Source organism: Pan paniscus, chromosome 14 (assembly GCF_029289425.2).
Source record: "Pan paniscus chromosome 14, NHGRI_mPanPan1-v2.0_pri, whole genome shotgun sequence".
Lineage (NCBI taxonomy): Eukaryota > Metazoa > Chordata > Mammalia > Primates > Hominidae > Pan > Pan paniscus.
In genome coordinates this window covers 95,358,289-95,381,651 of record NC_073263.2, presented here as the reverse complement: position 1 = coordinate 95,381,651, position 23,363 = coordinate 95,358,289, and the positions used below count along the sequence as shown (strand labels likewise).

The 23,363-nt window shown below is 36.3% G+C and overlaps 1 protein-coding gene and 1 long non-coding RNA gene across 3 annotated transcripts in view; one reads left to right on the top strand and one right to left on the bottom strand.

The window, feature by feature from the left end:
- Positions 1-23,363, bottom strand: part of GPC6 (glypican 6) — a 1,178,972-nt gene that overhangs the window by 561,986 nt on the left and 593,623 nt on the right. For both annotated transcript variants that reach the window (XM_034936849.3, XM_003832020.8), the window contains exon 3: positions 21,939-22,330. In XM_034936849.3, coding sequence (XP_034792740.1) covers positions 21,939-22,330 — 392 coding nt within the window. The remainder of the gene's footprint in view (positions 1-21,938; positions 22,331-23,363) is intronic.
- The window catches only part of LOC130540731 (uncharacterized), a 38,566-nt gene that overhangs the window by 4,485 nt on the left and 10,718 nt on the right, over positions 1-23,363 (top strand). The window contains exons 4-5 of the long non-coding RNA XR_008954725.1: positions 16,299-16,386; positions 21,537-21,676. This is a non-coding gene — a long non-coding RNA (uncharacterized LOC130540731). The remainder of the gene's footprint in view (positions 1-16,298; positions 16,387-21,536; positions 21,677-23,363) is intronic.

Below are 23,363 nucleotides of genomic sequence, written 5' to 3'. Positions count from 1 at the left end.
CACGTATGATAATGATACTTCCACCATGATTTATGGAAAAGGCTAAAGCAATTCCGACACCTGACAATAGTTACAGTCATTTTATCTTGTCCCTGTGAACATGTTACTGTGTTTCATTGACTTGAGTAGTTTTGTGAATTTTAATAGTGTTCATATATAGTATTTAATTCCCGTGAGGACAACAATAACACAAATATTAAAAATAAAATTATAAAAATGAACTTGTCTTCCTTTCTGGAGCATCAGTAAAGAAATTCAGAAAACACATTAACGTGTATCATTATCTGGGGAAGGCAGTTTGAATTTGATCAACTATACTACTTCATAAAGATACAATTATTGCCACCATGTGAGTTTAAAGGGATTGACTAACACAAGGATAAGAGACAAATTGTCTACAGGTGTTAAATAGAGTAAAATTTTAAAATTCATATTTTTTTATTTCTGTCTCGATTGAAGGTTTTAGGAGTGAAAATATAGTAATTAAGGCATTATATAGAACGGTCTATTAGAACAATTTATCCTGAATGTAAAAATTTGATTAAAGACTTGCAAATGATTTTACAAGCTTTACTCAGTTCTACACTTTAAGCTCTACTTGGTTTTTGAAAGACAAATAAATTGTTGTGGAGAATGGTAATATGATAATAAACTGATTGTTCTACCTTATTTATAAATCCAATGGTTCCTTTGCCATAGTGGTGGTAAGGCGTTGTTCACACCGATGCATTGTACCAAGAAGAAAAGATTACATATAGGCAAGAAGCAGGGAAAGACAAATAGATGTTACTTAACCTTGAATTATACTCCTGGAGCCTGGCTGAATTTTTAAAATTATCCCCACCATTTAATTAGAGTATTGCTTGACCGTGTTTTGGTTTTTAAATAAAACTTTTCATTATTAGTGACAATGTCAGAAGAGGAAATAGTAAACATAGAACAATGTTCATCACATTTCTTCTGTATTTCCCCAGAAATATTTGTAATTATTTTTTAACTGGATTTTTAATTACCATTTTATCCCCTTGAAATTGGTACATATGTTGCCTGTATGAGATTAAAATACTGATTAAATACTAAGATGAGGAACATAAATTTTTGTACAAAATAAACTTTAATAAGCACAAAAGACAGATCCCTTCTGGGAATGATACTAGCCAATAAGAGAGAGGGTGAAATATCCCTCTAGATTGGAAACTGAGTCATAGCCATTCAGAAGATCCAACAGAGAAGAGATGTAATTTTGAAGTCAACACTCAGGGAACAATAAAATTTCAAGTAACAGAATCACAGTCAGTTCCCATGTACAATCAATAATAAAACCATGTGTACAAGAATTGAGAGTTTGTGGGGAAAAAGTCTCTTTTCAGTGGTTTTCTGCTATTAATTGGAGACAGAGAGAAATCATTAAACAGAAAGTTTTTACTTTTAACTTTATACTGTAGACTCTACTTTAGGAAAAGCTGGTAGTATTTATTTTAGACATATTGTACCACAAATTGCTAAGTCCTGAAAATTTCCAGTAGAAATCATGAAATTATTTGGAGTGCTTATTTCGGCTTTAATTAATTGTCTACAACAAAAATCTTATTGTTGACTGTAGCCTTAAAGATACTATGGAGAGAATACAGAGAACAGAATAGGAATGTGGTGTCTGCTGAACTTTATTGATTCAGCCCCATGTGTATCTTATACGCAGTTTACGAAGTATGCGTTTCCAAAAGGCATTGTGCATATACCTATAAACTTTAGACAAGAACAAAAACTGAGATGACTTCCATGTGTGTTCCTTTGTTTGCCAATGCCTAGCAGTGTAATGAGACTAGAGTAGATATAAAGAGAGCCTATTCCTCAGAACCGGTATAGTATTCCATAATTAGTATCATCCTGTTTATAATACAGAATATTACAGTGTTTAAATTTGATATTGCTGTCATAGGTTTTTGTTGTCAACTACTTTGGAATACATTTTGCTTTTTTCACCTCTATGTAAAACTGTGATATTATAGACTATTCTTAGTCTTAGGAATCTGCTATTGCTTACCAAACACGTTTATCATATTTTTGTCTCATATAACTATCATAAAAACCTCAGGTAAGTACATCATCCGCACTTCCTATTATCCCCACTTGGAAGATGAGATAACAGAAGCTCAGTGACCTAGAATTTCACAAGGTAACAAGTGGCAGAAGGATATAATCCTCTACTTATTTTACTTGGTACACAAAAGCCTGTTGACTGTGCGATTTGATATACTAGATTCACCTGCATATTGATTTAACAAACTGTAGAGTAAATACAAACATACTGCTGTTTTTCAACATCATTATACAATTAAATTTTAAACATAATTCTTCCAAGCTAGCAAAAGCGCCTTCCAATCTTCCCGAGATATATTTAAAGGTTACAGTCAGTGGAAACTTTTGCATAAAAGAAGACTTTCATAAAAGTACTTATTTCCCTCTACTGCAGTGAGCCAAATCTTGATTCCTGAACACTCCTAGCTGACTTCATTTGTGATCACTTTTCAGCCTATATTCTTCCCTGTTAGATGGCACTGTGCCCTCTAACAAAGTGCTATGCCAACTCTTCTAGGATACACATGCCAATCAAATGTGAGATTCAATAGAGAACACTGCAAACACCATTTCCTCAGGAGGACATCCATTATCTCTGGCAGTAACGTGTATTTAGCAGCAAATAGATCATGAGTGCCAAAATTAAAATTATGAATTATATACAAAAACATAGTATAGTAGATTTAGATGTCTGGCTCTGCCAGCAAAACAGGTTGAATTCTAGGAGGCCCATGGAAATCCATTAGGCATACAGGTATCCAGCTGCTCAACACTGTCTTTGGAATTTGAAGTGATTTTTTAAAAAGTCCTGTTATTATAAAAGTAAGCTGTGTTACCCCAAAATTAGAATTAAGCCCAATTACAAGGATGACAATCAGAAGTAGTTAGATTCTCAAGCCATATTCAAAGACACATACAATGAAGTACAGCCTACAACTTTCAAAATAACTGCTAGTGCATTACTTGGCCAACCCCTTCCAAGGCAGATCTAAATGCTCAGAGGTGCAGTCCTGAAACTATACTTCAGTTTCTCAGTCATATGTCTAAGACCTCAATAACCGTCACATTGGGAATTTCATTCCCAATAAGCATTTCATGTGGTCTAATCTCCTCACTTCATCAAAGAGAAAAGAAATTAAGTTATTCAGACAACTAATTAGGGTCAAACTAAGAATTCCCTTCCAGGTATCTCCTATTTCTAGTCTAATGAGCTCTGGATTACATCAAATTTCTCCTCTCTTTACATTTTCTCCTATGTTATTTTCATATTACAGTCATGACATAGCATATAATGTAAAAGAGAAAATGTACATACATATATAATTAAAATTAACTGTTCCCAGCAGCAGTTGCATATACCTTGTGACTAGTCAATAAATATTAACTAGTTGTTTATGGAGTTTTATTTTCTCAATAAACCGTGAATTTTCATATCTTCATTAGAATTTATGCTTCTGTTGATATAAAATCTGTGACTGGCAAAATAAAATGGTCTAAGGTCAAAGGGTCCCCATAGGTTGAGCTTGTACCAATGGTCTCCCGAGTTATTATGACTCATGAATACCTATCTCAGCCCTCATTGACCTCTACTATTCATTTGTCTGGGATCCACTTTAGAATGGGAATTCTAAGGCTGGGCTAGGTGTTATTTACCATCACACCCACTGCACCTGCCAAAGAGTTGGTGTTCAATAAATGCTGCTGAACGAAGGGCTGAATAAACATATGCACTGGTGTTTTCTACAGATTGCCAAAATTACCCTGGCCAAACCTACTAATTGTCTTTTTCATGCGTGGTTTGTTTTCAAAGATTTCTCATAGGAACTAATGCATCTGAATAAGATCTTCCTTTTAATCGCTCATTCATGACAACAGCCTTTTTTTACTCATGGGCATGAATGATTAAGACCTCTCAGAGGAAATTATTTTAATTACAGAAATCAGAACAGCTTAATTGTAAATGTGCAATGTGAGCACTTTACAAAAGAGATTAGTTGCTTCTCCCTTTATTTCTTTCCTTTCTCCTTAATAATTCTAATAATTCACTGTAAAAATGTTCCCATCATTTTAGCATTTTGATACATCTTTCTCTTCTGTTTACCCACACCTAGGGAAATGTACAATGTTCATGTGTGAAGACTATGAAACTACTGGTATACCCTTCCTTCCACTAATCATCTACCAAACTCAATTGTAATAAGTAAGTCAACAAGCCTCTGGAAAGATGAGCTGAATTCTAAGGCATGAAGGGAAAATCTGAGGGAAAGAAGAGTTGCTCCATTAACTATGGAAACAGTATAGATATCTTTATCTATGTATAGGTGGACAGTATAGATATAGGTGTTTTGGAAGTCTGAGTACAAAGATTCATCACTCTTCAGCAGATCTTGAGCTGCAACTGCATCTAGGTGAGAGCTAGAGGGAGATGGGCCTTGTCAGCTTATATTCAGTCATTCATCTTTCATTCATCTACAATGTCTTTCGAGCTGGATGTTCCAAAAAACCTAAAAAGAAGCTACCACTCTGTTGGGTAACAACATGCCATGAGTATTTAATTTTATCTCTTTTGTGAGAAAGTAGAGTTTTAGAAAGAACTATAGTACATCCTTTTCCAAAACCATCAGGTATTCAGGCAGGGCACTATTTACAATAAAGTGGGAGATGTTATAACACATATGAATATTACTCTCCTTCATCCCAACCATGGTAAGACTGAAAGAAAGAAAAAAAGTAATATAATAGAAGTAATAATATTTATTCAACGTCTACCATATCCAAATTGCAATAGTTCTTGCTCTGAGGAATGTTAAGGATGGAAGGCATGTTCCTTCCCTGAGTACTAGTTTACAATTTCAGGTTGGGAAGGCCCACTGTATGGTACAATGTGAAAACTTTGAATCAACAAACATGCTGAAATCTTAGTACAGGGGTTCTGAAAAGAGGGTGAGTAAAAGACTGGTTCAGCTCTAAGGAGCTTCCTGGATACATGAGATATGGTGGTGAGTGGATTTTAGCAAGTTTTGAGTAAGGCAAGCGAGCTGGGTTTGAAAGAAAGGGGAGAGGAAGGCACAATGAGTAAGGAAAGTGGCAAAGAAACTATGATAAAAATTACATTGGTTGCGGGGGGCGGTGGGCAAGACAAATTTGCTTGAGAAATTGGCTGTTGAGTTGGGACTAATGATACCAGGCAGCAAGGTAAGTGAGAGATGGAAGACTTAACGGCAAGGCTGCCGACTTCAGACTTGTCAACCTCTTGAGGATAGGAATATGACATTTAAAGTCCATGCCTAGCAGACAATCAAGGACTTAGTAAATACCCCAGATTTTTAAAAAGTAATTGAAAAGTAATATACTGCCAGGACTTGTAAACAGGACAGTAACCTCATCAAAGTGGTATTTGATGAAGATATTCTTAGGATGCCCAAAAGGTACAGAGCCTAATGACTGGGAGGGTTGCCTTAAGGTGGCAACAGCCTATTCTTGGGGTGATTGAGATGTAGATTTCAGCAGAAACCAAGGCATGGGAAAGGGAGAAATATAGAGAGGAAGCAACACAGAAAGAAAGCAACACAAAAAGAAAGTTACAAAATGATTGTGTTGCTTGAAATTTCTAAACTCAATTTTCAATAGTTTGTAGGGTTTCTGAATACCCAAGAGAAAGCACAAACCGTAGATGCTGGAATAAAGAAAAAGTAAGAATTTGAGGATGCAGATAGAAGTTATGTACAAACTTTCTCTCTGTTGGAAATACTCTGACATACTTGTAATCTCTCAAAAAGATTTTTGACTCAGAAGTGAAAAGTAGAGAGAAAATGACTGTGTAGCTAAGATTATGGGATGCTGACATTAAATTGACTGGCCCCAGAAATTGAGTCAATGTTGTGTTCAAAAAACTGCTAGACCAATATTCTGGGCTCTCTTGAGGGAAAGGACTTTAAATCTCACAATAAATCCATTTACATATTCTAAATTAATTTAACAAATAGAATTATAAAATAAGCCCAAAGTCAGCTCTTCAGCACCATGATACTTTGAGCCCAGGAGAAAGTTGTGTGTATTCAGAACATGGTTGCAGCCACAGAGGCATATACTTCTGCCAGGTTGATCTGACTCTCTATATTACAAAAGGAAAATGAATTACGCATCACAATTTGCGGCATGGCGATGAAAGTATCAATTCCATAATGCATACTTAAAAATTAATAGGAATTATTAAATACAACCCACCTAATGAGAAGCTCCTTCCTCATGGAGATAGGCATTTTGGGACAATGAATGTCAATTTGGTTAACTTACTTAGTGTATCACCGTATGCACCCAAGTAATAACTCACTAAAATTGTAATTTCATATTTTTTAAAAAGTTATATTCTAAAATGTTTAATGACAAATCAAATAGAACCAATGCTTCATGGCTGTTACCTGAAAAGAACCTTCTTTACCCAAAGATTGTGAAACACCCTCAAATCTATGTGAACACAAATGAGTCATGTGGTTTTGAGTTATTTAACCCAGTGACGGGCCAGCTTTATGAGTATTACGACTATTTTTAAAGAGCTAAACATCTCAGACGGCCCCTTCTCATGATCACAATTGGGCATTTATTTATTTCGTTTACTGCTGATATTAACATCCACAGACACGTGCCACCTCCTGTATTAATGCGTCTCCTCCACTTCCCCAGAGCCAACTGAAAATCACAGAGTAGTTCATCCATGATGACTTGCAACCTTCCTCATGGCCATTACACTTAAGGGACAGAAGTAGCACTCCTTGTAGGGCCTTTGAGGCAATGGCAAGAACAAATCCCTCAATAAAGTGTCTATGTTACTTTATGTTAGAGTTCCAATTACAGACAAAAATGCATTATGAAAAGACAGAATATTTCTCCATTTTCCTTGTGTATGAATAATCACGAAATAAACAGAAAGTGTATGAATAATCATCCACAAGAGTTTAGGCTTCCTAGGGAGATATTTTAAATTTTCTTATCTTAAATATGAGAATAATGTATTAAAATATGATCTCCACACTAATTCCTTAGCTATAGCCACAAGCTGTTCTTCAGTATGTGAAATGTGGCTAGTCCAACCCCAAATGTGCTATAAGCACAAAATACACACCAAAATTTGAGGCTGGAGTGCAGTGGTGCAATCTCAGCTCACTGCAACCTCTGTCTCCCCGGTTCAAGTGATTCTTCTGCCTCAGTCTCCCGAGTAGCTGGGATTACAGGTGCCCACCACCATGCCTGGCTAATTTTTTTGTACTTTAAGTAGAGACAGGTTTCACCATGTTGGCCAGACTGGTCTCAAACTCCTGACCTCAGGTGATCCACCTGCCAAGGCCTCCCAAAGTGCTGGGATTACAGGTGTGAGCCACCGTGCCCAGCCTGAAAATTTCAAATTATATACGTGGCTCACATCATATTCCTGTCGAATAGCACTACCATAGACCAAGGAGTTTTGTATTAGGTTGCTGTATTTAGAGACCAAAAATTCAGCTGTGTGTGAAGAAGTGTGGAATATTACAGCATAGGCTCTGTGTCATTCTGCTTTAGGTTTCTTATATAATAAGTGGAATGATAACCATACCTATCTCATAGGTTTAATGTAAGGGCTAAGTACTTAGCATAGTGGCTGGCAAGTAGTCATTTGTTAGCTTGCATTACATTGAACAGGAAGAGAATTTTCATAATGGTGATGATATTATAATGACATAAAATAGGAACAATTCTAAACCTGTGCTTGCTATACATTTTGGTACATTTTGGCTTCAAGTCTAGTTGTATATATTATGAGGATGTTTTTGAGGGCATTAACGGAAGGGAGGATTCTTCCCTGGTCTCGACATCAGAAATAGTAGAGTTTTCTTCTTAGCTTTTGGTTTACTTTCATTTAATTAAGAAATAGTGTTTACCGGCCAGGCGTGATGGCTCATGCCTGTAATTCCAACACTTTGGGAGGCTGAGGCGGGCAGATCATGAGGTCAAGAGATCGAGACCATCCTGGCCAACATGGTGAAACCCTGTCTCTACTAAAAATACAAAAATTAGCTGGGCATGGTGGTGCATGCCTGTAGTCCCAGCTACTCAGGAGGCTAAGGCAGGAGAATCACTTGAACGCAGGAAGTGAAGTTTGCAGTGAGCTGAGATCGTGGCATTGCACTCCAGCCTGGTGACAGAGTGAGACTCTGTCTTAAAAAAAAGAAACAGTGTTTACACCAAATGATGGCCAATATAAAGCTTAAAGGAGACTTTGCAAGTTCACAGGCTAGGGAGACGAACAATAACTGTGAGTGAAGTTCACTGAATGTGTTCTTTAACCACAGATGCTATTTGTATATTAAATATTTAACATATTGTGTACTTCCAAAACAAAACAAAAAAAAGCATTATTTTTGAAGCATTATTTTTCTTGACACATGGCTTATTTGGATTACACTTTTTCACTTTTGGTTAAAAAATAGGTACAGAAAAATATTTATTTATTATGAACAAAGGAGCTAAGCACTGAGCTAAATGGCAACTAGCACTGAATTCAGGATCAGGCCAACTCCAGGAGTGTTCAGACCTGCGTTAAACAGAACATGGATGCTAAGGCAAAAAAAAGCTCAGTCTAAAGACTAATTAACTCCAGCTGATCTTTGCTATGCAATTGCCGGCTCAGGGTTGTTTTATCTTCCAAGAAACTGTAGAAATCCATATTTTATGTCAATCCGCCCAATTTAAAAACATTGCTTGAAATCCTAAAGAGCTCATGCCAAATAAATTATGTTTTTTTATACAACTGGGCCAGTTTGGACCAAGGTCCACCAGTTTTTAATCTGACATAGATTCAGATTTGGGGCCCAATGGAAAATATTGTTCATGGATTTCTACCACACATTTTTTTGTCAGCCTCATTCCTTATCTCCCCTTTATATACCCATCCTTTATTTTCCCTTTTGAATGAAAACTGTTTCTAAGTTATGGAACTATGTGGAGTAGGTATAAAGTGATCAGTAAATTCCAGCAGTTAAATACATGATAAGAGAGCTACGGAGCTCCCATGTACCTTGGAATTCAGAGTGAAAAGTGAGTCAGGCTAAACATGCACACACATGTACACCCACACACGCAAACAAATGATGCGAGCCAACTGTTTTATTTTCTAGGTAAGGCTGTTTAGGGAATTATTTTTTTGTAAGAGATACCCAGATATATCGGCAGCAAACAAATCTCTTAGGTTGTAAAAAAAAATTTTAAGATATAGGAGTACTTAAAAAAAAAAAAAAAAAAAGAAGTGCCACCGAGGTGGGGAAATGCATGTGATGTTAAAATAATAAAAGTAGAATTTAATATCAAACAGCACACATAATTTTGCAATATAAAATCATATTAGAGATATACTAGAAATAAAACTTTTGACATTTAATTATCTCTGGGTATGGAGAATTTAGAATATTTTATTTTCTTCTTTGTACTTTTCTGCTTCTTCAAAAAAATTCAGATGAACACACGTATTGATTTTAGGATCAGAAAAAAATATATGAAGATACTTAAAATTATTTTTCTTACCACCAACAAAAAATAAATATCCTGGTGACTTATTTTTCTTACCACCAACAAAAAATAAATATCCTGGTGATTTAAGCTGGAGCAACAACTTAAATTTCCTCAGTAATTTGAAGGATATAAATGTCTATTTGGCTAGGGTGACTCATAATATTATTTCATTTCTCCAGTTCTCTACTGCAAAATCACAACCCAAGTGACAAACACAAGCAATCAAGAGGGAAGTCTTGGACAGTTGGGAGTGAAAGGTTTTACAATTTGTTAAACATTTAGGATAACAGACCATTGTTGGGAAAGTACCATCACACTAACACTGAAAAAAAATCTGCACAAATAAAAAAGACTTTCAATCTGGATTCTATCTTCCATCCTAGCCAAAAATGTCAGGGTACTTTTTTCTCCATTCCAAAATAGATATTTTTGATATTTTATGGAAAATGGGGCATAAATATTTTATATAGTTATCTTCTCTCTACCGATGCAGCGGAATATCATAAGGTTTGTCTTTCCAATAAAAAGCTTTATTGCAAGCACAGTTGAATTCTCCTTGGCCGAGCCTCTGATTTGTGCAACAAAATTCTAAGATGAAAAGAACAAAGACTTCTGCAAAGTGCTTGGTTCTCTGCTAATTTTTAAAGCGTTATAAAATTGTGTACTTCTTACTAAATGCTGTCCATTTTCATTAAAAAACAATGAAATAAGTATTTCCTTATGTCTTGATACATTTTTAGTAACAGAACGTGTTTTTAGAAAGCCAAGAGCAAATGAAAATTTTAAAACCCATTATTTATAAATGAATATATTTCTCTATGAAAAGACTTGTATTTGTACCTACTATAAAAATAGTATGCATAATGTTTCCGTAATTAATGTATTTATGAAAGTTTAAAATATTCAATGAATGTACTTTTTGATTGCCAAAATTCTATACAAAATTAACATAGAAAAGTTGATTTTCCTCACTTCTTCAGACACTACAATCTGAAAAGGTTAAAATTTCCATATAAAATCCACTGTTCTCTGTTCAGTATTAAATATGACACTGGCATTTTTGACATGCAGCATGTTCCTGCAAGGGCAAAAATGAATTAAAAAATTCTGTGTATGCAAGCCACTTAAGGGTCATTTGATGTTAACTTGGCAGTATCTACTGATTTCGGCTATAGTTTTACTTACGTCTGAATGTTAGAGTCACCATTATCCTATTACTGACACTCTGAACTGTCCATTTTCACTCTTGGTTATTTGATTTAGACACAAAAAATGTAGAGTTTCAACATTGTTTGGTATGATTACTATATTCTAAGTATCTGAGATTGACCCATTGTGTTTGTGCTGAATATCACTCATCAGGATGAAGAGGTATAATGCAAATAGATGCAAAGGAATAACCCTTGCTTGCAATGACAAAGATAACAATGGAGGAAATCTACAAAATGTAATAACATACCCCCCTCTTTCTTACAAATATCTGTGTGACCTAATATCTCATTTTTAAAAATGTTAGGATGTCGTATTCCCTATATAAGTCCCGCTTCACTATGTCAGCACTATTAAGGCAATATATCTGTCAAGCTTTATTAAAATTATTTTTGATGTGTATCTTGGCTCATAAACCTCTATAGTGCGCTGATATTGCACCAGGGAATGTCCTTGTAACATTGAATCTCTGAAGATGGGACAATAAAATAGAAATCCTCCAAACTTTCAAGTTGGGCCCATGGTATCACACACCTTGCCTACCCTCCTCACTTGTACATGTGTAAGTGATTACAGTGTGCCTGCTGTGCAAACCTTGTTTCACAGAACCCTCTCATAGGAAGAGCATAATTGCATTCAGAGATAAATGTCCAAAAATGGGCAGCATTGAGACTGGGATAAACGTCAGGTTCGTTTTTCTTCATAAAGCTGTTTTACAAGCAGCATTCTCTGAGTTATAGCACTAGTGTTTTATCCTTGGGTCTTTTTTATTTGTGCTGTACTTTAATTGGCATATTTCACCCGTGGATGTTCCCTATTAGCAACAAAGATGTCTCATCTGTTTGTTGCACACATTTTCCACGGTCCCAGGGAAGTTCTTGTATTTGAGGGGGATAGGCAAACAGTAGACATGCCAATCATAATGAGTTTTCTGAAAGCTCATCATGGTTGTACATACCCAGAATATACCCCTGGGAAAAACTGCTAGGGTAGGAAGGTACAAAAATAGGTAAAGAGGAGCTGAACACAGGAAAGGTAAACCCAAACATATCAACAAAATCAATCAAAATATGTTCATTATTTTCCTGTTTTTAGCATTATTCTAGAATAGTACATTTCAAATTATCTGTTTGGGGTTCAAATTATCTGAACAATCTTTGGTTGATTGATTTTTCCCAATATATCACAACCTGTTCAGGGTATCTAATTCTTCCTGATTTAAGCTAAGAGGGTTGTATTTTCCAAGAATTTATCCATCTCTTCTAGGTTTTCTAGTTTATGTGCGTAAATGTGTTCATAGTAGCCTCGAATGATCTTTTGTATTTCAGTGGTGTCAGTTGTAACATCTCCTGTTTCATTTCTTAGTGTGGTTATTTGGATTTTCTTTCTTCTTTGCTTGGTCAATCTTGCTAATAGTCTATCAATTTTATTTATCTTTTCAAAGAACCAGCTTCAATAACAAGCAGTGAGATTGAAATGGTAATTTTAAAATTACCCACAAAAAAAGTACAGGACCAGACAGATTCATAGCAGAATTCTACCAGATATCAAAGAAGAATTGGTACCAATCCTTTTGACACTATTCCACAAGATAGAGAAAGAAGGAACCCTCCCTAATTCATTCTATGAAGCCAGCATCACCCTAATACCAAAACCAGGAAAGGACACAACCCAAAAAGAAAACTACGGACTGATATCCTCGATGAATATAGATGCTAAAATCCTTAACTAAATACTAGCTAACCGAATCCAACAACATATCAAAAAAATAACCCACCATGCTCAAGTGGGTTTCATATCAAGGATGCAGGGATGGTTTAACATATGCAAGATCTTGGCTCAGAAACCTCTATAGTGTGCTGATATTGCACCAGGGAACATCCTCATAACATTGAATCTCTGAAGACGGGACAATAAAAGAGAAATCCTCCAAACTTTCAAGTTGGGCCCATGGTATCACACACCTTGCCTACCCTCCTCACTTGTACATGTGTAAGTGATGACGATGTGACTGCTGTGCAAAGTTTACACAGCAGTGTAAACGGTGATAAGCCACAGTTTACATTCAGAATAAATGTGATACACCACATAAACAGAATAAATGTGATACGCCACATAAACAGAATTAAAAACCAATATATCATGACCTGATACCTGATCCTATTGAGTACAACTAATATGCCGCTCACACATAGGAGCCTCACCATGCAAATTCAACATCCCAGGAAAAGTCCCATTGATGGTGTCAGAGCAATGTGAAATTGATGTAAAGATTTTTTTTTAACTTTCAATTTTGGTATGTATCTTGTGGCAAAACAGTAACAGCCTATTTATGAACATGCAGCAGTCCACGAACCAAGCTTTGCACAACTTGTTCTAGAATGTGTAGGGGAAGATGAGTTAACTTCCCAACCAATTAAACCACTCAAGTCAACCTGCGCTTGCTAAAGTCATTAACATCCTAATGGCCAGATCCTAAGGTCTGTTTTCTCTGCCCTTTCCACTTAACTATCTGCCACAGTTGATGCTATTGATTAGTCTATTTCTTGAATTCTCTCTCTCTTTACTTTCAGGAGGGCGTGCTTTGCTGGTTCTCATCATTTGTCTTTGTTTTCAGAACTCTCTTTAAATGTGCACAGTCTCTGACATTTCATCTGATCCTGATTCTTCTTTCTCTAGATAAATGTTGCTATCCTTTGCCAACAAACATTTATATGTTGGTGATATTCAAATCAGTCAGCAGGCAGACAACTGTTCCCAAACGGTTCCATCCCTGACTCTGGGGACAGGGCCCTAAACCATGCATGGTGGCTGTTGAGCTGGAGGGTCTCTGTGGTCTTTCCAGATGTGCTCCCCAATCTGCTCCATGCTGCTTTGACTCAGGTCTCATCACCCCTTGTCTGGTTAATTGCAACAGCTTCCCATCCCAGCGCCTGCCATCAGTGTGTCTCCTTTCAGCCAGTTTATCAGCTCCCTGCCCATCTTTCTTAAGTGAAAAAATAACCAATTATATATTTGTCTTTTAAAAAATCTTAGCTGGTGGTCCACAGCTCATGTGATGCTCTTCAAATTCCTTAACTTAAAAATAATATGCCCAAATGATATGGTTCAAATCTACTTCCCGGCCTCATTTCCAAACAACCATAACATTTCATGATTTATGCCTTTGCACATGCTGGGCCCTTGGCAAGAAAGCCATACCTCTTTTTTCCCTCTGTGAGATGCTATTCATTCTTTAAGTCCACATCTGATGATTCCCTACTCTAAGATGTCTGCTCCCATTTCCCAAGGTAAAGGGAAACATGTATTTCCTTTGGTTCATATAGTATTTTATCCATACGTCTGTCACCCTGATTAATTACACTACACTTGGACTTTTCATAATGTCTGTCTTCGTGATAGACTGTGAATCCCTCAAGGACAATGCCATTCATTGTTTTTCCCTCTGTTTCTTATAGAGAAGTGCCTGTCACATAGTAGGTGCTCAGCCCATGTCTGTCTCTTGAAAGTACTGGAATGCTTCTATCCACAGAAACTGTTTTAAATTATGCAGGCAGAATAGACAAACAAAACCATTAGTGAAATAGATGGTTTTCATTCAAGGGTTCAGTTAAGGTCTCTATCCTTGTCTCCTGCAAATCATTGCTTTGTACTTTATGGCTCAAGGATAACATGCTTGTAGCTCCCTGCACACATCATTCAGTTTCACACCTCTGCACTTCTGCTCTGTTACTGCCTCTGCCTAAAATGTCCTTCACTATGCTAGGTGCCCTCATCACCTGCCCAACACCTATGCAACCTTTAACACATGGTTCAAGGAAAGTTTACTTGTGACTCCTCCTACCAAATTAAGCTAGGTGCCTCTCCTCTCAGTTCCCAAAGCATTTATTGCATAATAAATGTTCATTACATAAATAATGTTCATATACATAAATGAATATGTATTCATTATATATTGACATTATTTGCTTCTGTTTCACTCTTCCTAATTATTACTTGCAAATGCTGTAACCTGCTTAGTCTTCATGTCTCAGGAAGTTAACCGACAGTACTTGACATACAAAATACAAAGAACAAATGTTTACTGATCAGGACTGAGCTAAATCTCTATAGTGGCTCTGTTTTTACAAGAGTTAACATTTGGGTCAGATGAAGGTTGGATTATCATAACCACCTATCTCAGATTGTAGAAGACAGAAGTTTATATTCGATAGGTACAATATAGTTATTAGGACTGTGGTTCCAAACAAGTTTTTCTAGCCATGGTACATTTAGATAGGGTTATGGAATCCCTAACTTCTTTCAATATGAATAAAACTTCAAAATCAGATTCAGTGGAGAGACAGGTGGTTGTTTTAACTGACTTCCTATACATAGTATAATTTTACCATGAAGTGATATAACTCAGACATAGGTTACTGGAAACATACACAAGCTACAAAAGAACAAGATTACACAAATAGCCTTTAATTCATTGGAAATAGATAGCTTCATTTTCCTTGGTTTATACTCTCTTCTTAACAATCTTCCATATTTATATACCTAGGCTATACATTTTGCAAGATTACTTAAAATTAATGAGAAAAATTTAAATTGTTTCAATCAATATAATCAAATTGTTTTAATCAAAGTGAAACTTTCTTACTGCTGGAGACTCAACTGTGATACATTCCATATGCTGTTCTAGAGGGGAAAATGTTCTTTTCTTCTACTGACACCTGGACTTTCTTATACTCTTGTAATTTCTAGTGCTTAGCACAGTATCTAAACCATGGTAAGATTCATGCATTTTTAATGATTTATCTTAATAATCTATTTTTGTTATTATGGTTCCTAGTCCCAATATCAATTTCTTACTATTTTTATTATGAAATTATTTATCAAGTACAAAGTACTTTCTAAATATAATATAATACTCGAAATACCATCATAAGACAGCAGTCACAGATTATGCTGATTTAAAAGTTGTAAGCATAGAAACATCATTGATAATTTCAAAAGGCTTGCCAATTATTCATAACACTGTATATTATTGAAGTAATCTACATAGAAAAATAATCAGTTACAGAAATGAATACACTAATCACAAATGAACTATAAAAAAACTTTCATTCACCTAAGGCCTTTTTGTGATTGTGTTCATTTCTGGAGTGCCCCCGCAAAAATTAACTCCAATCCAAAAACCACCACAGAAGGACAAAACAAGTAACTCAGGTGATAATGACAACAGGTGATCTTTGTATTCTCAATTCTTTCTCAAAAGCAAACAGCTAAATAGAATAGAATACAATTTCTCTTGTAAATTGAATCCATGGTAAATTCTTCAGAATGGTTTTCCATTGTGATCAGAGAATACTTTAAACAGAGGCATTTGATAACCTCTGTTTCATTAAATTTGGTAATAACATTTTTCCTTATAGTGCATCAACCACATTTATTGAAAGTTGACTTGGTCTGTTGCTTTCTAGGCACACATTAATGCAAAGCTGTTTAGTTGGGAATGAACCACTTAAGAGGCTCTTCGAGCAAAAACATCAGTCTATGTAGCAGACATAGGTGGGTATCTGTTGATGAAAATATTCCGGTTTTACTAAAGACTAAAAGTCAGACTTTGTTTTCAAAGTCATGAGCCACAGGAAGAAAGATTTTTGATAGAGAGATGGATAGAGAGATAGTTGACAGTATTTGTCAATAGTTCAAGTTATATGGATCCCAGCTCTACTACCTCCCCAATTTGTCTGTAATAAATCAATGAGATGACTTGCAAAGTTGAAATGATTGCTCTTGACACAATTTACAGCGTTTACTCATAGAAGTCACTTCTTAAAATTTTTTAAATTATTTATTTTTTTTTTAGAAGGAGTTTTGCTCTTGTTGGCCAGGTTGGAGTGCAATGGCGTGATCTTGGCTCACTGCAACCTCTGCCTCCCAGGTTCAAGCGATTCTCCTGCTTCAGCCTCCCGAGTAGCTGGGATTACAGGCATGTGCCACCACACCCGGCTAATTTTGTATTTTTAGTAGAGACAGGGTTTCTCCATGTTGGTCAGGCTGGTCTCAAACTCCTGACCTCAGGTAATCTGCCTGTCTCGGCCTCCCAAAGTGCTCAAATTACAGGTGTGAGCCCTGCGCCCGGCCAGAAGTCACTTTTTTTTGAGACAGGGTCTGGCTCTGTTGCCCAGGCTGAAGTGCAGTGGCACGATCTCGGCTCACTACGACCTCCACCTCCTGGGCTCAAGCCACTCTCCCACTGCAGCCTCTCAAATAGCTGGAACTACAGGTGCATGCCACCATGACTGGCTAATTTTTGCATTTTTTGTAGAGATAGGATTTTACCATGTTGCCTAGGCTGGGTCTTGAACTCTTGAGCTCAAGCTGTCTACCTGCCTCGGCCTCCTCAAGTGCTAGAATTACAAGTATGAGACACCATGCCATGCCAGAAGTCACTTTAAAGTCATGTCTTCTTAGTGTAAATGGCATCATGATGGACTAGTGAAGACACTATAGTCATTTCCACATTTGCCTTTATAATTAATAAAGACTGGTTTAAGCAGACAATCTGTTAATATCTCTTTATGAAGCCCTCTCTCTTCCTCACAATGTCTGACAAGCCTTCAGAGTGACGGCTGGTATCCATGTTTCCACTCAGTAGTGGTGGAAGATAAGGGAACGACGGTGGTATTTTAATAAAGGGACAGTGCTAAAAAAAATAGTCTGAATCCATTCTGTCAAGGTGCCCACATTATCAAAATTTATTTTTTTCTTCATTTTAGAGCTCTTCCTTCCATGCCTTTCTGACATCACTTAGCACAATATGGAACATGGAAACTGACTTGCTAGCAGGTCCATGAACAGTAGTTAGTACTACAAACAACCGAGGGTAGCTCAGGGACTCAACTGTAGTTACACAGGTAGAAACAGAGATGGACAATGGTAAAGTCTTTCTACATCTTAATTTATTTCATTAAAAAAGCTTTACACAATACATTCATGTATGCATGCTTGCACATACATGCATGCACACACACACACACACACACACACACACTCCTCAAGCACCTGGCTTAAGAAATAGTATGTTATTGATAACTTTAGAAATCTCTATGTATCCCTCCTTCATCTTACCTCCAAACTGCATCTCCAGAGGTAACCACCATCTGATTTTTTTAATCATTCTTTGAAATTTCTTTGGAGTTTTACTACATATATTTTATTCCTAAACAATGTATTGCTTAGTTTTACATTTTTGAACTTCATAAAAATGTATGTATTTTAGATGATTTGATGTTTATCTCTCACAATGAGGTTTCTGTAACTCATTCATGAGCACTTTCTATGCTCTGGAAAATTTCATGATGTGAAGAGATCACCATTTAGGCAGACGGGCCATTTGTGACGTTTCTACTTTCTATGTCATTGTAAAAGATCCTGCTACAAACACCCTTCTACACGTCTAATTGTATGCACATGTAACAGTTTATCCGGATGAAATTGAAGTTTTAGAATAGGTACATCTTCAACAATACAGGTATTTTCAGATTATTATCTAAAGTGAGCATATCAATTGATAATTCCACCAGCAATGCATGGAGGTTCCTGATATTCCACCTCTCATCAACACTTGACATGCTCAAAATGGTCATTCACACAGAAAATGAATCCTGGCTGGCTGACCACAGATATTCACTAAGAATCACATAGTGTTTCTAAGAGTCACATGGTGCTTCTAAGAGTCAGACCTAGAGTTATAGTTACTTAAAATAAACTGGCCCCATCCGAAGGCTAGAAAAAGACTGTTTGTATCCATAAGATGGCAAGCAGAAGTTTTAAAAATAATTCTGTTGATGCTTACAATTTAGACCTCCATTTTTCTGGTAAGAAATTTCCCAATAATGTTCTGAACATTATGTCAAAACATTTGTGTCAAACTGCTGTGTTCTGCCAAAGAGGTAAATTTTCCAGTCAAAGCAATTAATTAGAAGATATTCATGATGTCTTTCAAGATTAAAAAGTCACCATAAATGTAGAGAGAAACTGAAGAGAAAAAAAAAACAAAACATCACTCAAATCAGGATGCAGGAGATAAGCTAGTTTGTTGATCTCCATTTGGGAATTTTGCTTTGAGTTTTCTAACTCTTCTGTCATCATTTCTCCAACTCTAAATCACTCAATTAACAGACCATAAAGAGGCTTCAGGTTTATGAAGGGCTTAAACCTCAAACACAATTCTTGCTTCTCTTCTTAATGTATTTAGTCTTTGTGATATTTTCTTCTTATTACAAAAATACCTTGGGTGCTGAAAATCATCATAGTACCAGTAGATCACAAATTGCTAGTTTAGTCGGCTCTAGACCATCTTGTAATCATTAGGTGAGGAAGTTCATTGGTAAAATACTTAAATTCCTGAGACAAATTATTCACAAAAACATTGCTCAGCTTCTTTCAAACCAAGGCCATATATATATATATATATATATATATATATATATATACCATCTCTCTCTCTCTCTCTCTCTCTCTCTCTCTCTCTATCATCTATCTATCTACCCATCCATCCATCCACCCATCCATCCATCCATCCATCCATCTTTCTATCTCTCTACCCATCTCCAAAAGGCAGTGCCCAAATGTCAGGATGGGGCTTATAATTTTAACTGATTAGGGATGATTATGAAACTCAGGTCAAACAAGCCAATATCTGCAAGGAACAGTTAACTTTCCAAGGTTAAATGACCTACGAACTATATTCCATGCCCACAGCAATTGTTCTGCAAAAGAATGGTGGTCCTGAAGGGATCAGTGGGAGAGAGAATACAGTGTTGGAAAATACATTTCTCACCACTTCTAGAGAAAAAGGTCATACTCTACTGACGGTTGGCTCATGAGGTCATCCTTCACCAGAAGGAAGAGCGTGTTAGACTTTGGTCAACAAAGACCTCAGTTGAGGCAGTCAGAGAGTGACCAAGGGGAGACACCATCTCTAGGCAGTTGTGAATGACACTCACTGAAAAACAGGAGGGATAGCCAGCAGCAGCCTCCCTCATGGCTTTGTAGACACTTTGCTAGAAAATATTCTGTTATCTCACCGGAAACTTGCCAGATCATAATACACACATCTAAACATTATTAACACTCAATTAGAATAAATACACATAATCAGGAATATATCCATCCATACTTTGAATTTCTTAATTCATATTTCTCAAAGGCTGGCTACATGTTTATCCTTCAACAAAATCAAAAGCTTCAGCTTGCAGCCTCTGTGACTAATCCTATTATTGAGTTTAACTTATTAAATTAATTTACACTTATTTTACAACAAAATGCATCTACTCAAGAAAATATGGAATGCATATTTATTTTCTACACTTATTCATATTTTACTGACAGTCCTCAGGTGATGATATTTCCTCTTGCTATTCTACCTAGCTAATTCCTTATAAATTCATTTTTGGGGCCCTAGTTTCTTTGGTATCTAAAACATTGTTGAGATTCAATGTAAAGGCATTTTATATATATATATATATATATATATATATATATATATATATTTTTTTTTTTTTTTTTTTTTTTTGAGTTGGAGTCTTGCTCTGTCACCCAGGCTGGAGTGCAGTGGCTCGATCTCAGCTCACTGCAAGCCCCGCCTCCCAGGTTCATGCCATTCTCCTGCCTCAGCCTCCAGAGTAGCTGGGACTACTGGCGCCCACCACCACGCCTGGCTATTTTTTTGTATTTTTAGTAGAGATGGGGTTTCACCATGTTAGCCAGGATGGTCTCAATCTCCTGCCCTCGAGATCTGCCCGCCTCCACCTCCCAAAGTGCTGGGATTACAGATGTGAGCCACCGCGCCCGGCAAAGATATTATTTTAAACATTAGAATCATATGCCCTTTATATTGATCAATAAGCCCTTGTAATTATTTCCTTCAGCGCCTTCCTAGAAATAATCTTTCTGTATGCTCAAATAAACGTTCAGGAAATTAACAATTTAAAATGGGCTATTACGGATTTTACTGACAGTGCAATAGAGAAACATTTGTAAGGGTACACACAATCTTTATGCTAGGATGTAAATATTGAGGAGACCAAAGTGTCAAAAAAAAAAAAAAAAAGCATTGCAGGACAGTACCAATAGTTATGAAAAATACTGTGGCTCTTTGGCACAGCCCTCCAATAGAAAAGTAGTGTTTGGGAATAATCCTTATACAAATACACCTTCTTGGAGTGACATAATACCAGATTCCTGTTACGTATTATTTTTAACTTTACTTCTTTAAGTAATTATCTTTCATTTTATTTGGAGGACTGACCTCACACGTGCCTTAAATGTCAAGAAAGAACTTAAACAAAAGCAGATATCCTCTACACAGGAAATATTCAATGTTTAAGTAGTGGAATGTAGAATTATCCCTTATATCCAAGGTATAGAGATGTTATCTTCAAGAAAGGCCCAAAAGTAGATTAATGATTGATCTTATTAATAAGCCCAAGGCAATGCATGGTATGAAATTACAAAGATAAGGGGTAACAAAAGAAATTCTCTAGGAGAATCTATACTTGGTATTCATTAGTCCTTCCTAATCCAGTAATACAGGTGTCAGCAAAGGGCTCTTCTTTTACCATGAAGGAATTTGGCCACACTGACACGTGTTGAAAAAGAAGAAATGCCAGGTGCTGATGTCCTGAACAATAACTTGTCTCCATTTGCAGGTCCATGAAGACTGTCATCTTGACTCCCTAGAGGATTATAACCTCTGAATGGATTCTTTCATGAGTATTTATCATCCTTAAAACCCTGATCAGAAATATCAAATGATCATAGTTGCAACGTGCCTGCTTTTGCACCATTGGTACTAAAAGCTTCTCTGCTATACTGCTGGTAAGTATTAACATTAATTTTCAAACCACATAGAATGGCTTAAAATCCTGTTCTCTCTCACATAATGCAAGGAAAAGAAAGCCAGAATTATGCTTTGATATTTAACTGATTTCTCTAAGAGCAAGGACCACCAATTAAGAATTTTTACCTTGATTTCTTTTTTTGTAAACATTGGTTTTAAAAACAGAATAAACAAAGAACACCAATGAGAAAGAAAGCACGTTTTCAATTACCTTGGAAACTCGGTTTGCAACTTCTCTGCCCACAGTCAGCCCCTGGACAAAGGTCCTGGCAGCAATGAAGGCGCGGGTAACCTGAATCTTCAGTTTCCGGGGCACGTCTCCAAATGGCTTGAGCTGGTCAGTGTATTTGCTCACACATTCCAGGTAGTCTTCACTGAAGTGATACTGAGGGTTTATCAGCTGAAACATCCGTTCCAGGAGCCGAGCCCAAAAGTCATTGAGCATTTCCTCCAGATTCACATTACCCCCAGTGTAGTACCTTTTCAGCTCTGTGAAGAGGTCCTGGAAGACTTCTGAATTCTGCATGTACAGCATGCCATAGGTCCGTACAAACATATCATTTAGTGACTTTTCTGCATTCTCCAGGAGCTCTCGGAAAAATTCTGCAGATAAAACAGAAAGAAGTCATAAATTAATGAAATCTAGAAAGCCCAAGGCACCTACTTACCTTAAGTACAACTGCTTTTAATTGACATTTTCATGGAAAAACATATCCTGTGATTAAGGTGTTAATGGACAGATAAAAAACATATTTTAAATGGGATTTGACCTACATCTATGACCTTGTACAACTCAAAACAGAATGCCCCCTGATTTCCATTAACATTAGGAGTCTACCATGTAATCCTCCTCCAAAATAGCTCAATTCTTTCATCATTTCTTGTTAAATTTTAAATAATCCTATGGTTTGATACAAACTCAAATCAAAATATATTGCAAATATAACGTGCAGAGTATTGTTGTTTACATAATGATAAACACATTTGCTTCAGTTTATCTATAAATTTGTCCTAACACTAAATTCCATTAAATTGCTTTTATTTGAAATAGTCCATAAATGAGATGTTCAAATTAATGTCATATTTTAGACTCTTTCTAGTTTCTATATATAGCAATCAATTAGCAATGTTCAGATATTCATAATGCAATTAAATTCACTTCATAATAAAGCTATAATGAGCATAATTTAGGTAGCCATAATGAGTCAGAAAGCCTTAAAGTATCTTGGATTATCATTACAAATGTAAACCATCATGTTATAGAACTTGAATAAAATATTGACAATTGGACTTTCTGGTTATGAGGTTCTAAATGAAAAAGTGCACACCAATAATTCAAATCTTCCACTTTGCAACAGCGCTTGAGTGTTACTGGGATCCCTTATAGGATGCAAAAAAATAAGACAGAAATTAAAGCCATTGGGTATCATTAGCCTCACTGGCCCTCATGCTAGTCTCCCTCAAGACACACTTTGTGTGTGTAGGGCACCTATCCTTTTGCACAAATAAGCTTGGGTAGAGCAAGTTCAAGTTTTATCTCATTTAGAGATTTTAAATTGGGGTGGGGAAAGAGCTAAGGAAAGATAATGCTTCTGAGGTTATCAATCTAAGTTCCCAAGAGTAAAATGATTCTGCT